At 51.2% G+C, this 14,548-nt stretch overlaps 3 protein-coding genes across 3 annotated transcripts; 2 read left to right on the forward strand and 1 right to left on the reverse strand.

The window, feature by feature from the left end:
• The first annotated feature begins 869 nt into the window (after positions 1–869).
• Positions 870–2,070, forward strand: BDZ99DRAFT_302413 (uncharacterized protein). The gene is made up of 2 exons (XM_033714202.1): positions 870–1,216; positions 1,266–2,070. The coding sequence occupies exons 1-2, from the start codon at positions 1,053–1,055 to the stop codon at positions 1,930–1,932; spliced, it is 831 nt and encodes a 276-aa protein (XP_033577000.1). The 5' UTR covers positions 870–1,052; the 3' UTR covers positions 1,933–2,070.
• A 2,003-nt stretch (positions 2,071–4,073) lies between these two features.
• BDZ99DRAFT_462649 (DUF1687-domain-containing protein) lies at positions 4,074–5,103 on the forward strand. Its single transcript, XM_033719900.1, has 4 exons — positions 4,074–4,164; positions 4,213–4,539; positions 4,593–4,620; positions 4,674–5,103. Exons 1-4 carry the CDS (start codon positions 4,141–4,143, stop codon positions 4,727–4,729), a joined length of 435 nt encoding a protein of 144 aa, XP_033577001.1. The 5' UTR covers positions 4,074–4,140; the 3' UTR covers positions 4,730–5,103.
• A 7,072-nt stretch (positions 5,104–12,175) lies between these two features.
• Positions 12,176–14,167, reverse strand: BDZ99DRAFT_387661 (uncharacterized protein; the record flags this gene model as incomplete). The annotated part of the gene is made up of 5 exons (XM_033715529.1): positions 12,176–12,558; positions 12,746–12,982; positions 13,031–13,861; positions 13,911–14,029; positions 14,094–14,167. 5 exons carry the CDS (start codon positions 14,165–14,167, stop codon positions 12,176–12,178), a joined length of 1,644 nt encoding a protein of 547 aa, XP_033577002.1.
• Between the last annotated feature and the right edge of the window lie 381 nt (positions 14,168–14,548).

Below are 14,548 nucleotides of genomic sequence, written 5' to 3' on the forward strand. Positions count from 1 at the left end.
GGCATTGTTGGTGTCATCGCCATGCTTTAGAGCAATATTTCATCGAGACAACGGGTTGAGTTTTGTAAGGAGCGCAAGCACGACATAATGATGAATGGGATCACTGTATTTACGAAAGAGTTGTCACAGAAAGCCTGCCACGGGCAGGTGTAATTAATAAGTCGAGTGATTTGCGTGTGGATAAAAACTATACACGTTCTTATAGCAAGCATAATGTAATCACGCTCCTTTCGTTCCATCTTCGGCGATCTCGCAGGCTCCGCTCAGCATAAAGTGGCAGTGTAACACCATCTACGGCGGTGTGGAGATGTTATCGGCTCTCCCCAAAACTATCCCTTTACAATTCTGATAACAGCAGATATACAGAATATGCTATTGGAAGGGTGACATAAATTTATGGCCCCGCGCACCGGAGTATCATTAATCCACCCCGGCTTGGCGCACCCATCGAAACACCACTTCGTTAAGTGAGGTGCAATCAACAACAAAAATAACAACCACAAGTGAGTGTAATAGCGACGCCCATAACCTCTTACATTCTATCCTGCCGTTATAACTGATCAAATCTTTACAGGCACCCCAACAAATCGCTCGCATCGTGAACTGCAAGAGCTCGGCGGTGCTGGACCGCCACCCAGCCTGAATTGGCTGGGCAGGGTAGTCCCCATAACTCAAACAACCACATCAACAGCAGACTACGAGATCTTTTGGACTCATGCTCTCAATAAAACGCTCGCATCGTGAACTGCAAGAGCTCGGCGGTGCTGGACCGCCACCCAGCCTGAATTGGCTGGGCAGGGTAGTCCCCATAACTCAAACAACCACACCAAATATTGCAGGCCACGAGATTTTTCGGATTCATGAAGCTATCTTTTTACTCTCTTACTCGGACGTGCTAAAGAAGACTAGGCCCGATCTTGCTATGTTCAGATGCGACTTTCCTCATGGTCGCAACTGCTTTTTATAACGACAACTCATCCTCGTATCTCCCCATGGCGAAGCTATCCTAAAACCTGCAGCTCCATTCGCTGTTTTACAGCACCCATCCCTCGATGTTTTCGAAGGAAGAGGCTACGCGACAGCCTGGAAAGAAAAGAAAATCCACTGAGAAGACGGAAACCACGAAGACGCAAAGGCCAGCTGAGCAAGACGTCATCGAAGCAAAGTCTCTTCCAGAGAAAAAGCAGCGAACTCTAAAGGGATTGTTCTCTGAAACGTAGGACACCATGAAGACATCCAACTGATCAGTGCTGATCATCTTGTAGTGCCGAAATAGGGAGCTCCGTGCAGAATGCCCTAAGTTACTCACGACCTGCTGGTTCCTCCGTCGGCTCACCTTTCCGCTCTAAACTCACTCTATCCACCGGCGTCTCCTCGACTAGCGCATCTCACAGTCGTACAGCCGACACCCGTAAAGCCCTCCCGACAAACAAGACCCGTAATGTTGTGGTGAGCATAACGGAAAAGGGGTCTATCATACTCGACCTCGGGTCCGAATCCTCCTCTGACGAAGATGGCGACCCTCGTGCTAGATCCGGTGATGACAAGAAAGACACGAGGGTTTCCGAATCGAAAGGGTCAACCATATTCGACCTCGGGTCTGGATCCTCCTCTGACGAAGATGACGGCCTTCATGCTAGTTCCGGTCATGACAAGAACAAGGCGGCGATTCGCGAATCAAGAGTGTACGGCAAGCGCTGGCGTCGCCTCCAGCTCGGGGACTTCGACCTTGAACCCGACTATGCTGCTCATCTCGCGGCTAAAGCTATCGTTCGGGATCGCCTTCGAGCCTCGTTGGAATCTCTCATAACCCTTGCTAAAAGTGGAAGACCGCACATTATGTGTGTGCCGGACAATCGCGTCTTTTTGTGCTGTGTCGACGTGGAAGTATGCCTAGATCTATGGCTGAATGGCATGACCCCGAAAACTTAGTCTATCCTCGCAAAGCCTATCCTACGAGCTCGAGACGTCCTCGAAATCCCTCAACAACCACACGTGAAATATATGGGACCAGGAGCATACGTGAGCGCCGTCAACTTCGGGACCGATAGGTCGTTCATTTACCGGGGATGCTCGTTTGGTACTGATGGATTGGCCGGACGCTGGGACGAATACGATCGCTGCATAGACAAGCCTGGCAAAAATCAAGACAAGATCAGGTCGTCACCGCATCTCTGAGAGATATGCAGTCCAGGTGCTGTATGTGAGATGAAGGCGATCTCCTGCTTTCCCGTGGGAACCCTCCCAGCTTACTCCATCGTGCTCGAATCCATAATGATGCTGTGGTTTAGCACACTGGCACCCGAGCAGATGAATCCTGACACGTGTTCCCAGCCGAGCTCCACAGAGGTATATCAACTTTGCGTTCCAGACTTCGCTGCTCACGACGGTGTCCGCGGGTTGAACGAGAGCTGGTCCTTGAAAGAAAAGGCACTCCTCAAACGTGCAAGAAAGACTGCGTCATGTAGTCACTGTGGGGGATTTGGTTGTGCGAGGGTTGCACTACGCGTTTCAACTAAGTCGTAGAGAAGTTCATATGCAACCATCCTAAGGATGCCAGCGACGAATACTCCCAGCACGTCATAGAGAAAGGTAGACGCAAGATGGCACTCAAGGTTTAGCCCGAGCGACCCGACGCATGCGATTTGTGTAAGAGAGAGCTGGACATTCCCAACACTCTTGGCCGATGGAACGAGAGACTGAGTATGTGGATGTGCAGACGCTGCAGCCGAAAAGACGAGAACCAGGCGAAGACCACCTGGAAGGGTAAGGGCGCGGAAGGTCTTTCTCAACGCTGCATGGATCAATGTAGGCCGACCCGTCAGCGCGACACATCTGACTTGGCAGAATAAAAAGGATCAAGAAGGATGAAGTAGCTTAAGCTTGTCTGAGATGGCCTGGCGAATTTACCAGTTGAGCCAAATGATCAATTCCATAGCTTTGTAAGTGCATCAAGGGACTCCAAGCGGTGGCAGGACAGTATACACACAATAGGCGTTCGATAAGAGCACACAATCTTCCGCATCAGGGGCTCTACGAAAACGGATGACATGTGCTACGCATTTAGCATGTTGTTAAAAGTCTTCGCGCTCTAAAAAAGATATCAGCATAGTCAGCATAATACGATCTTTACATTTCGCTTGAATAAGAACTTTACGCAAGTCATTCCCGAAGATGGAACGAAAGGAGAGTGATTACATTGCACTTGCTACGCCCACACCCATAGTCGCTACATCCGTTGGCGCGCCTGTGTCTTAGATCTCTGATGGATAGCCCTAGGCGCCTACCAACGGCACTGTTTCTATAACCGCTACTCTATCTCAGTTCACTGGTGCGGCCGCGTCGCCAGTCTACAACTCGGTGCCATGGCTGCTGGTCTCCTCGGTGTTGCCGTTCTGCTATGATCAACATGATCTTAGCATGCATCTAATCACCTCGTTCTTATTTTGGTTAACACCACACGATCCTTACGACTGTCCATGATACGGCACTATGATCACGGCAAGCGTCAAAAGCAAGCATATGGAGGTTTGCATTTCAGGCGGAGCAACATGTCATGTTAATAATCTTCAATATTACTGAAGGGCGATATTCTTGTGAATAGTAGTTAGTCTTCTCCATCTTCTTATTGGATGGGCTGGTAAGGTTGTACTTACTGGTGGGAAGAGGAGCGGTGCCTGCCTTCGGCAGGCGTAATATATAATTACTTCAATTGAATCAAATATCAGCACTATATACAATGCGATAATCGTGTTTCACTCTTGTTTGCTTCATATCATTGTGAGGAGTGTTTCAGCCAGCATGCAGTCGGTCAATCAAAATGCTGCCTGATCTCCAAGATGAGAACATTTACACCGATTTTAGAATTTTGAAAGCCAATTGACGCACCCCAGGCTTGATGACATCGAAACGGAGACTTTGGTATCTAGTTGCAAATGAGTGAACAGAAACCACGGTGAAAACTTTACAAATGCTTTAATTGGATTGATATGGCTAGTCATGGTCGTGCTTCCGCCCAGGGCCGGATAGATCTGCGTGCAGCAACGTCATTGGGAGATCCAACGTCGAACCACCTCAAGAAGCAGCTTTGCTTCTGCGCTCAACAAATAATCCATCAATCCATCAACTAACGCCGTCAAAATGTTCAAGAATCTTTTCCGCGAGGTACACGACCCTTTCCAATGGCTGATAATTTGCTAATACCCTGCTCAGACCGGCGCGAAAGACGTCGTGACACTCTTCCACAAGCCGTCAGTGCCAGCATCAGCTCGCGTCCTCACGATCCTCAAACAAGCCAATGCCCAATCCGTAGCTCATGCAACCGAAGATCAGGCAAGCAACCACCAGACTCAGAGCAAAGTCGAGCGCCATGAGTTCGAGCTCGACGTGACCGAGGCTCCCCCAACCAGCGACCAACTGAGGAACATACTGGAGTATCTTGGCGCTGGCGCCCCTGGAAGAGTCATAAGGGGAGCGAAGGATGAAGCAGATGCGATGAGGAAGCTGAAGGAGGATGGAGAGAGCTTCCAACGACCGTTGGTGAGCTATGCGCTTCTGGTTGACGCTCGGCGTCTTTACTGACATGACAACAGGTGGTGGATTGGAACAAGGGCAAAGCAGGTAAATATTGCTCTTCGTTCTATGTTTGCCGCAGTTTGACTAACTCTGGGTAGTCTTCGGTGAGAACCAGTCCGAGATTCTGGCTCTCTTGAAGTCGATACCGAAGTAGAGGGTGCCTCTTGTGCCCGTATTGACCAAAGCGGCACCTGTAAAATAATCATGAATTGCAGTTGAGCGTTGAGGTGTTTTCAAAAGACTGCATGGTGCAAACGATGGCAAAACTCATGTGTTTGGAAGAGGAACGGCCCGCCGCCGTGCAACAAACAAGTCACATCAATCGTGCCGGTAGGTACAATTAATCCAAAACTTAGCAGCAGCCAGCCATAAAGGCGTAAGCAAAGGTCTGTGTACGTGAGTGACAGGCCCGTAGAAAAAAGCCAATGAAGTTGATAGCCACGGGATTCGGCCGCCTCTAATCGTATACAAGTGCCGCAGTGGACTAGCCGCGGCGAGTACATCTTTCAGATTGATTCTCCATCCGTCTCCCAGCGCCTCCTTTCGTAGATCTGCAGCGGTGACTCTTTCCATCTCGTGAAGGTTCAGAGGTTCGCGGGCGTTGAGCGCGCTTTTGCTCGGCCAGCTTCGCCTGACGTCTTCTCGATTCACTCGCAAACCAAAACACCGACTTCGCTCGCCGCTTCCTCACCACCCATCTCCTTTCCTCATCCTCCACCCTCCACCCTACACCCTATTCTCTCTGCGCACGCTCTCCGTTTGTCAACCCGCTATCTCGCCCCGTCCGCTCGCTGGACGCACCCCTATCCACGCTTGTCTCCGGCACCGCTCGCTGCTTCAGTCGCCCATCATGGAGTACAACGCGGGGCCGCTGGCCAACCCCCCCACGAACCACGCCTGTCTCATCTCCACGGACCTGGGCAAGCGTCCGCCCCGATCGATTGGCAAGCCGCCATTCCCACCGGTTATAGTCCGCAGCAATAGAGCTGCTGCTGTCCAGGACTTCGCGTTGCGCTGCAAGCAAAAGTACCCCGACACCTGTCGCTATGTCTACCCGGGATGTCAGACCAAGGATCTCTTCGATGACTACGACATCCACGTTGAAGAGGGCAAGTTTCTTGACGAGGTGATCCGATACCTGGCCGCCGAGAACATGGCACGAGTTAAGAGCTTCTGTCACGAATGGAGCTTATATGATCGTGACCGTCTTATGGACGTTGCGCAGATACAGCACGACAACCCCTCAAACCCTCTCGAGATCGTGGACGAGTGCGGGCTGTTCTCGCAAGAGGAAATCCACACCTATGGCCGCGAGTTCCTCTGGCATGCATTGAACGAGATGAAGGGCGCTCTTATTAATGTCGCTGAATCTCAGGCAGCAGCCAGACTCAAGAAAGAGCAAGAGGCGGACAAGACCCCCAAACAGATACCCGCAGCTGTAGCTCCAGCATCGAGCTGCCCTCCACAGCAAGACCCTCAACTAAGCGCCGGTCACCAGTCAGATGGCGCACCGCTCGGACGTGTTGACAACGTCCCATCTCGTAAGTTCCTACTCATCAAAGCCCTCACGCAGGCATTCCGAGGGTAGTTCATTCACTAACTTAGAGCTCGTAGAACTTCCCTATGAAAAGCATGGTAAGGGCAGGGAACTTCCTCAAGCTCCGATGCGTCAACAACCCGCGAATCATAATGTCAGACGCATACTCTCAGCCGAACAGCCCATGGCTAGCGACACAACAGCATCGATGCGATCGGAGGTAACCATGCAGCAACCTATGACTGCACCTCAACAGCCCGGCACGACGAGCTTATCACATACCCCGACTCTCCGCACAGCGTTTCTCAATGCGCCGCCAGGGGGCGCTGTGCAACTGTCCCATCCTCCTAATGCGCATACCCGTCAGCTATCTAGCGGACACCCTGAAAACATGGGTCCACATGGTCCCATTTCTCATCATCGTATCCGTCAGACGTCTAGTGGTGTCCCTAGTGCTGCCCAATCGCCTCGATACCCCCACCCTATTGAGGCCGTGAAGATGCAAGGACAGCCGCTCAGAGCGTCACCATCACAGAGCCATCCGAGCATGGCAATTTCGCCACAGTATTCAATGCACGGGCTCTACGGTGCAGCACAGTTCTATCAAGGGGCACCAATGGGATTACAGGCCCATCCATCTCCGCAGATGATGATGAATCCGAACATGATGCCTGGAATCCCCTATGATGCGATGCCGGTTGGCCCCCCTGGACAAATTGTGTATCAGATCGCAGACGCCACCAATGTCCAACTCCCCACCAGCTCTTTCATTCCCATGAACATGAATCAGTCCTTCTATCAGCAGGGCGCTGCAGTAGCTCAAGGTCTTCCTGCGAAGCAGCCTCAGCTGTATGACCCTTATGGCGACGCCAATCCCGGCTTCGCACAGATGCCTCGCGGCAAAGGGAAGAGCAAGAATAGCTTTTCAGGAAATCCTAATAAGGGTCGAAAGTTCTCATCGGGCTCGTACGGCCGTGGAGGCCAAGGTCCATACCCAGGAGAGGGTGGATACCAACAGAACACCAACTATCCGGCTCCTGTCCCCTACGGCGCAAATCATCCAGGAGGCAACCTTCAAAATCAAACTCAGCAAGCCTTTCGAGTGCCTCGGAGCCAAGAGTCACAAGGCTATTCAGGCCAATGGCCAGCGAACCACGGAAGCAGGCATCCATCTGGATCGCGGCCCCAGGGCATGGAGCCGTTCCCTCCGTTCGAGAACCAGCAACCGCAGATGCAGGCTCAAACATTCTCTGGGCAACGCTTGCCTCCAAGTCAACCGTCAAAATCCCGTCACTCTGATTCGCGACCCTCATTTAGCAGCAATCCGGCCGAAGGGTTCAACGGCCAGGGACATGGAGGAGGCCAACCGAGCCCTCCTTGCGGCGAAGACTGGATAGCTCCTGATGCACTGCACATCAAACAGGTTTGGGTTCACGGATTCTACTTCCACGCCGATGTTGGAACAGGATTGACGAAATGGTTTGAGGAAAACGTTGGAGTTCCTGTGGTTAAAGTGGACTTGAGAAAAGACAAGAACGGCACGGATTACGCATACGTTAAGTGAGTTTTCCAACAGATCGAGATATTTCTACTGTGGTGCTAATCCTTTTCGACAGTTTCAACACCAAAACAGATGCCGAAAAGGCCCTGAAGATGAATGCTAAAACTTACGACAATCGGCCTCTGACTATCAAGGTGCCACAAAAGTTCTACACAGACCTCGGCACGCGATACAACGATTCCAGACGTACAAGCAACTCTTATGGCACGAGCAGCTTTAACCCAACCTTCCAAGGACGCCCTTACGGCTTCAGTTCTCCGAAGGTCGAACGAACACAACGTCAATCATCCCAAGATCCAACGCCGACCTCCAAGAAAGCTGGCAAGCATGGCGATCAATCATCTGCTCCTCCCACATATTCTCCCCAGGATGCCAGAAGTGACTTGAATCGGCAGCCGAGCATGGATAATTTTGCCGGGAGGGGCAGCCCAGAGATGAAGAAAGGGAGGAAGTCCAGCAAGACTTCCCCGAAGAAGCTGAAGCAACAAGAGCTTGGACGCACAACTAGCCAAGCCAGTGACACCCCGTCAACGAGTCCTGTCAAAGATGGGAAGGGGAAGTCTGATGTTGTTGCTCAGGACCCTAACGTAGTTCTGAGCCAGACGCCTTCTCTAGAAGAGCACAAGAGTCCTTCACAGACATCTACTACTATTCCTGTGAACAATTCAGACACGGAGCTCCAAGAGGAGGCGACTAGCGGGGACGCTCGTTCTAGTTCAACTCCAGACGACATCACCGATGCTACCGAGAGCACGAACGGTAGTGATGCATCAACGGTCGTGGCAGTTACCAAGAGCGATGGTAGTGGCGCGAAGGACGCTAAGGAGAAAGCAACAGATTCGCAAGTTTCTCCCGATGTCGTCGAAGAAACTGCGGAGCAAGCACCCGAGACCACAATCCAGCCGCCAGCAAGCCTGCCTTTGTCTCCTCCCAGTGTCACTACATCTAAAGAGCAGGGATCGGAACCTTGCGCGGTCCTATTTAGCGATGTTGATCAGCTCGTTGAGACTCCGAATATCGAGGAAGAAACCATACAGCCTACATCAGGTGAAAAAACTCTTACTGATCAGAACGAAGAGGTGGGTCTTTCTGGTGTAAAGGAAGAGGCTTCAAACAAGAGCAAATTTCTTGCTCCCGATAGTAACTCACCGCAAACTCCGAATGACTTCAGGACTGCGCCCCAGACCCCCTTGGAAGCATTTCACGGTCATGTGAGCCCTAACGCTGCCGGGGCCTCAAAGGATGACTTAGTCTCCGATGACGAAGAGCAGAAGCAAGACAGTAGCTTTGTTTCCGCTAAAGAGTCTCAGTCTGATGGTGAATCTGAGGCACAGCGCGGCCAGGAGCAGACGGACGACCAAGCGTCAACGCTGGTCAACGCTGAAGCACGAACAACCCATGGACTCGATGCGGAGGCCACCGCATCAAAACCAGAAGAGCACCCAACGAGCCGAAGCCCCTCTGTGGAGGCTCACCAAGCGACCGATAAATCAGTTGCGTCTTCGAAACCACCAGCTCGAACTGAGTCTCTACATCCTTTCGCGAAGGTTAACAAACGCAAGGAGAACGCGAAGAAAAAGACTGCCAAAAAGAAGGGTAAAGGTAAAGAAGCTCAGCAGCCTAAGGTAACGGACGTGGGGACCTCGAAGCTCAGCGATACTGCAAATTCGGAACCCGCGCTTGAGGAGATCGAGGTCGTGCCCGAGAACAATACGAAATCCTCCACGACCACCAAAGAAAAAGCGCACACGCGGTCAAACTCTCAGAACCAGAGTACGACTGAGGGCACCTCTAGCGCAGATACAGTCGAGGACAGAGATGACAAAACTCAGGAGACAATCACAACGAAAACTCCAGTCCCGGAGTCGTCGAAAGTTGGTAATGAATCTATCCCATCCTCAACAAAGCCTTCGATCCCACCAGCGAGTAGCTCACCCTTCCAGCAGAAGGTAGCGAAGGCAAACGGCGCTGTGCCGTCCTATGAGCCCGTGCTTCCCGCGGCGTCCACGAGCCTGCAAGTCCAAGACAACGAGATGACAGAAGCAGAGAAAGTCAAGGAGAAGAAGCGTCGAGCTATTGCTGCAAAAGTTGCTATTCCCAATCTAAATCTGGGATTAGTCGCTCGGAGGCCTCAATCAACGGGGAAGAGTGTTACTCCGGAGCCTCAATCGCCAGTTCGCCAGAGTACTGGTCATGATTCAGTAATGCCTCGTGTAAAGGAGGATCAGCACAGATCAGCAGTCAATAAGGCGAGCCTTCCCGAGAACGTAACGGAAGGACATGTGTCGGCAGTGTTCCCGGATATCAACGCGAATGAGACTTTGGACGAGTTGGTTGTCTCAGAAAAGCCATCTGCCCTCACTATCGTAACTGCCGAATCCTCCGAGGTGGGCTCTTCCAAGAAGCTAACACAAGCTAATTCGACATCCGAAGTTAGGAATGAAGACATTGCTGCTGTAAACGAAGACCAACTGCCAAAGGGGAAGAAGCCTAAGAAAAAGAAGAAAAAGACGAAGAACAATCTCAGCCTGTCGACTATCACTTCACAGAACGACGGAACCACTACAAGCGACCCCCTGATCGAACAAGGCGCCGAGTTCAGTGAACAGTTTAAGGAAATTGCAGATGTGATGGCCGCCCGTAAGTCTTTTCCCTTATACTACAGCAGGGAGTATGTCGATCATTCAACGGGAAGGCGAATCTCAGTATCCTCAGCAGCACAATCCGCCGGCATGGGCGAGACTTCCCCATATCGTACCTATCAGCAACTTTTCGCGCCTCAAGTCGTTTTGACCGCGGAACAACTCGAGGACATACAGAAATCTGGCGACCTCAACAATCCGCCTCAGTCGGTAGTGCAGGAGCTACGTCGTCCTCAGACTCTCGACGCGGAGGAGGGGGGTGCGTCTACATCTCGTGATTCACAAGATGGTAATAAAGCGTCGGGGTAGAAGCCAAAGGGCGGATGAGCGAGCAGGAGACTACATGACATTCAAAAGGTGCGTAATTATCTACCGCTCTTTCATCTATTAGACCTTCCGAATACTAACCCAGCATCAGTTCTGCGATTACCAAACATCTCGAACCTTCGACATGATGTTCTCACGTACTACCCCGCGCAAGTCTCATCGCTCGTCCCAACCCGTACCCGCAACTTGTTACTCAACGCGACTGATTAAGCGATCTGGCCTTGCTAGACCACCGCCACGGCATTGACAGAATTCTGACTGATTGACGCGTACGGCTTGATGGAGTCGGAGAGGGGGAGGTATGGTGCATCAAATATAGCTGGTGATAGCACCTATATGGCGGTAGCTGTGTGCTTGGTTTGTTGATTCTGGGTTTTGCCTTTGCTCCTGCTTTTATGGTGGTGTGGCGACGACTCCCTTTTCTTGGTTTTAATGCTTGAGTGGCGGTTCTGAAATTGCATCTGGAGGTCTAATCGACGAAGGAGGGATAGGTTAATGGGATTGCGAGTTGACGAAATTGTGACATTGCCTCTGCGATGATGACGTGAGGATGCTTTCGAGTGCGTGTTTGGTACTTGTCGCGAGGACTGTTAACGTGATGGAATAAGTAGCAGAACTAGGTAAGCCAGTCCTGCAAGAGAAATTGGTTTTGCGGCCTCCTTCTTCGACAAATATTTGTCCCATCGGTGACATTGCGCTTGGAATGATGAACATGGCGCCGGCTGTCATCCCAGCCTTTTAGTTATTTATAGCTTAGGCCGCCCGTTCAGCCTAAGTGTTGTTCCCCCCTGGAGTCAGTAAACCTGATGTTCTCGTAATGCCAGAACTCCTCGCGCACGATAAGCTGCAGCATTCCACATTAGCCTCAAGAAAAGAGATGTTATGATTGCATAGCCTTACCTATTTGCTAATTAGTCCGTTATAAAGTTTGCTAAATCTGGGGAGGAGAAAGCACCTCACGGCTCTCGCCTTTTACCATGCGGATCCTTTTTAAACCAGATTAGCAAGGAGTCGCAATCTTAGGGAAGTCGAGAATATGTACCAGTCAAATCTGGAAAAGGAGGCCCGGATATCACTCTAAGCACGCCTTTGTGTCGTACAATGGCTTGTCTCTGTCCCCTAGGCTGCCTCTCGAATCTTCTGCGCAAGTTCGTAGTGTTGGCCGCGACAATGTAGATTTTCTAACGCTGTTCTAACCCTGCTCGAAGTGCTTTTTGAACCTGTTCAGATGGTATATAGGCTTATCAGTTTTGACAAACCGATATCTCACCGTGCCCATCCCAGGCATGCGCCAATAGATGGGGCATACGCAGGACTGGATGTGCGAACCATTGCTCCAGGTCCCATAAACACTGAAGCACCACAAGCTGTGGTAGAAAAGCGTGAAGCTACTTTTTCTCACAGCACTAGGGCTACCCTATGCTCGACAGCGGAAATTCACAGTCCACAGGCTCATTTTTCACATTGAATGTGTGTATGTTGAAGTCGTCCTCTCGTATTAAAACTTGTAATGGTATCTAAACAGTCCGGAACTCATAGCTCACCCCCCTCATCATCAGCACCCGCCCCTTCGCGATCCTCGAACACCATGAAGTCTCCGCCCTCGTCGCCTACGATAGTTCGCCAGACTCCCTTCACCTGGTCAAGGACGGAGTCGTCAAAGGCAAGATCGAGGGATGTGGGTGGAAAGACGAGGATCTGCTGATCGAGCGATGCGGTACGTGTAGAAGCGAGATTCTCTTGGCGCTGTGTAAGCTGAGAACGCTGCGTAAGCTGAGAACGCTGCTCGTATCGGAGCGACCACAAGATTGCAGGCTGTGGCTGCGCGTTGACACTACTCAGTAAAGATTGGACGGCTTTGTCGAGTAGATTGACGGCCTTGTCACCGGCCAACGCGACACTCGCATACAGAATACCTGCATACACAATCAGTAATGTTCCAAGAGATATCGATTTGCATGATTGTGTGTGGAAAGCCCAGATCAGGTTGTCAGAGATATTATAATCGTCAAGGAAGTTCAGACAATGTAGATAAGTATTCAAGAAATCATTCATCATATAGGCGAGTAGCGTGCAGTGTAAGGAAAGAAAGAAGACACTTACTTTGGTTGGCTGGACACTCCCCAGTGTCGCTTGAGTGTACAAACACATAGACAGAGGAGAGTGTTGGCGCTGCATCCTCCTCATCTGGTGGAACAAGACTTCCAGACGGGAAGAACACGACGGCGCCGGCTGGTTTGGGGGCTCCTTCAGCTATGGGAGGGAATAGTGCCTCAATCGAGGAAGATACGATCGTGATAGATTTAGAACATATTTGAGGTTCGGTCGGTTGTGGGGTTCCTTCAGCTGGTTGGTGCTGAGACGTTTGGAGAGGTTCCAGATCATCACTGGAGCCTGCAATCCAACGTGTCTTTACGGACTCGCCATCTTTGAGTACAACCATAAGGTGATCTGAAGATGTTGCTGTTTCGGTAGTCGCACCATCAGATGGGTGTTCGTCAATCACAGGTCCTGCAAGACCATTGCCGAGCACATACACTGCGCCTCCTACGGCTCCAGCACGACATCCAACCTGACAGACTTCAGAGAGGCCTCCCCATTTCGGTATGACAGAGCCGAACCCAGGCCCAAGACTTCCGATAGATCGAAGATGCCTCGCAATTCGAGGGAGAGCAAATTCTGTGGTTGTGTGGTCAGCATCCAATGATGATAGGGTCAGAGCCAGAAGCGATGCGTGCAATGCAACGGGAATCCTGAATTGCTCGGAGAGGAATGTCGAGAATGGCGCCTGGCTGTGTGCTTCCCACACTTCACCTTGCTCTTCATACTCGCCGATAAATCTCAAGAACTTTATGAGAGACCGCTTGGCCTTCATGTCTAAATCTTGAGCGGCGAATATGTCCTCTCGTCCACTGGGCACCTTGTTCAATGCTCCGTGGCCAACAGCAGTTCCCGATCGACTCTGCGAGGAGTTTCCAGAGAGTTTTTCTGCGCTGTTTCCAGGCGTATAGACCCACCAAGCCCCAACAGCAAGGAATTCAAGCTGTCGATGGACTTTGGAGGACACGAGGATTGGGAGAATACGCGATCGGGTGTAGATCAGTTGGGGCGACAACGACAGGCTGTATGCACGAGAGGATAACAGCTTGGTCAAGTCCGTCTCAGACCCTTCCGGTTGATGGATGGATACATTTGCGAAGGTAGTGGATGATGAACCATCTGTCGAGGTTAGCTAGTTATAGACGAAATCTCTATATCAGAGACAAACCTTTTGCTACACTTCTGGACCAGCCCTCAGCCTCTTGAAGACTGAAGGCAGCCTCGCTGCCGCCATAGTAGTCGTTCTTGTCAATGTGCAGAATTTTCTTCCCTGAGCGAGACAATGCTCTTTATGAGACACTGCGTCAGTCAGAAAGTGCAGGCAAGTGCAAGACTGGTGGACAAAACGTACGTTGCGAGAAGAGACTGGGACAAGCCCGTCCCCACTATGAGGACGTCCCAATCTGTGCCGTCCAAAGACTCCATGCTGGAAGGTGGAGGACGATGGGTTCAAGGCAGACGGCGACGGAGTTCTCCCTAAGGTTGTGGAAACTAGTCGGGAATAACGTAATCCACAAGTTAGTGGCCCGCACAAGCTAGTGGCCCACCCAACTCAACACGCGACGCGTCGTCCAACAACCACCCCAATGGCAGCACCACAACAACAAGAAGCCATCTTTCAAGAAGGCAGAGTTATTCTAGGCGTTCAAGCCTACAAGACCGGCCAAATTACATCCTTCCGAGGCGTTGAGAAACTATACGATGTGCCCAGAAAGACGGTTACGCGTCGCGCCCGTGGTATTCCTCCACAACGCGGTGCTATCTCCAAAAATCGCCGTCTTACACCTGTACAAGAAGAGGTTCTTG

This window comes from Mytilinidion resinicola (genome assembly GCF_010093595.1).
Source record: "Mytilinidion resinicola strain CBS 304.34 unplaced genomic scaffold BDZ99scaffold_9, whole genome shotgun sequence".
NCBI classification, from domain to species: Eukaryota; Fungi; Ascomycota; class Dothideomycetes; order Mytilinidiales; family Mytilinidiaceae; genus Mytilinidion; species Mytilinidion resinicola.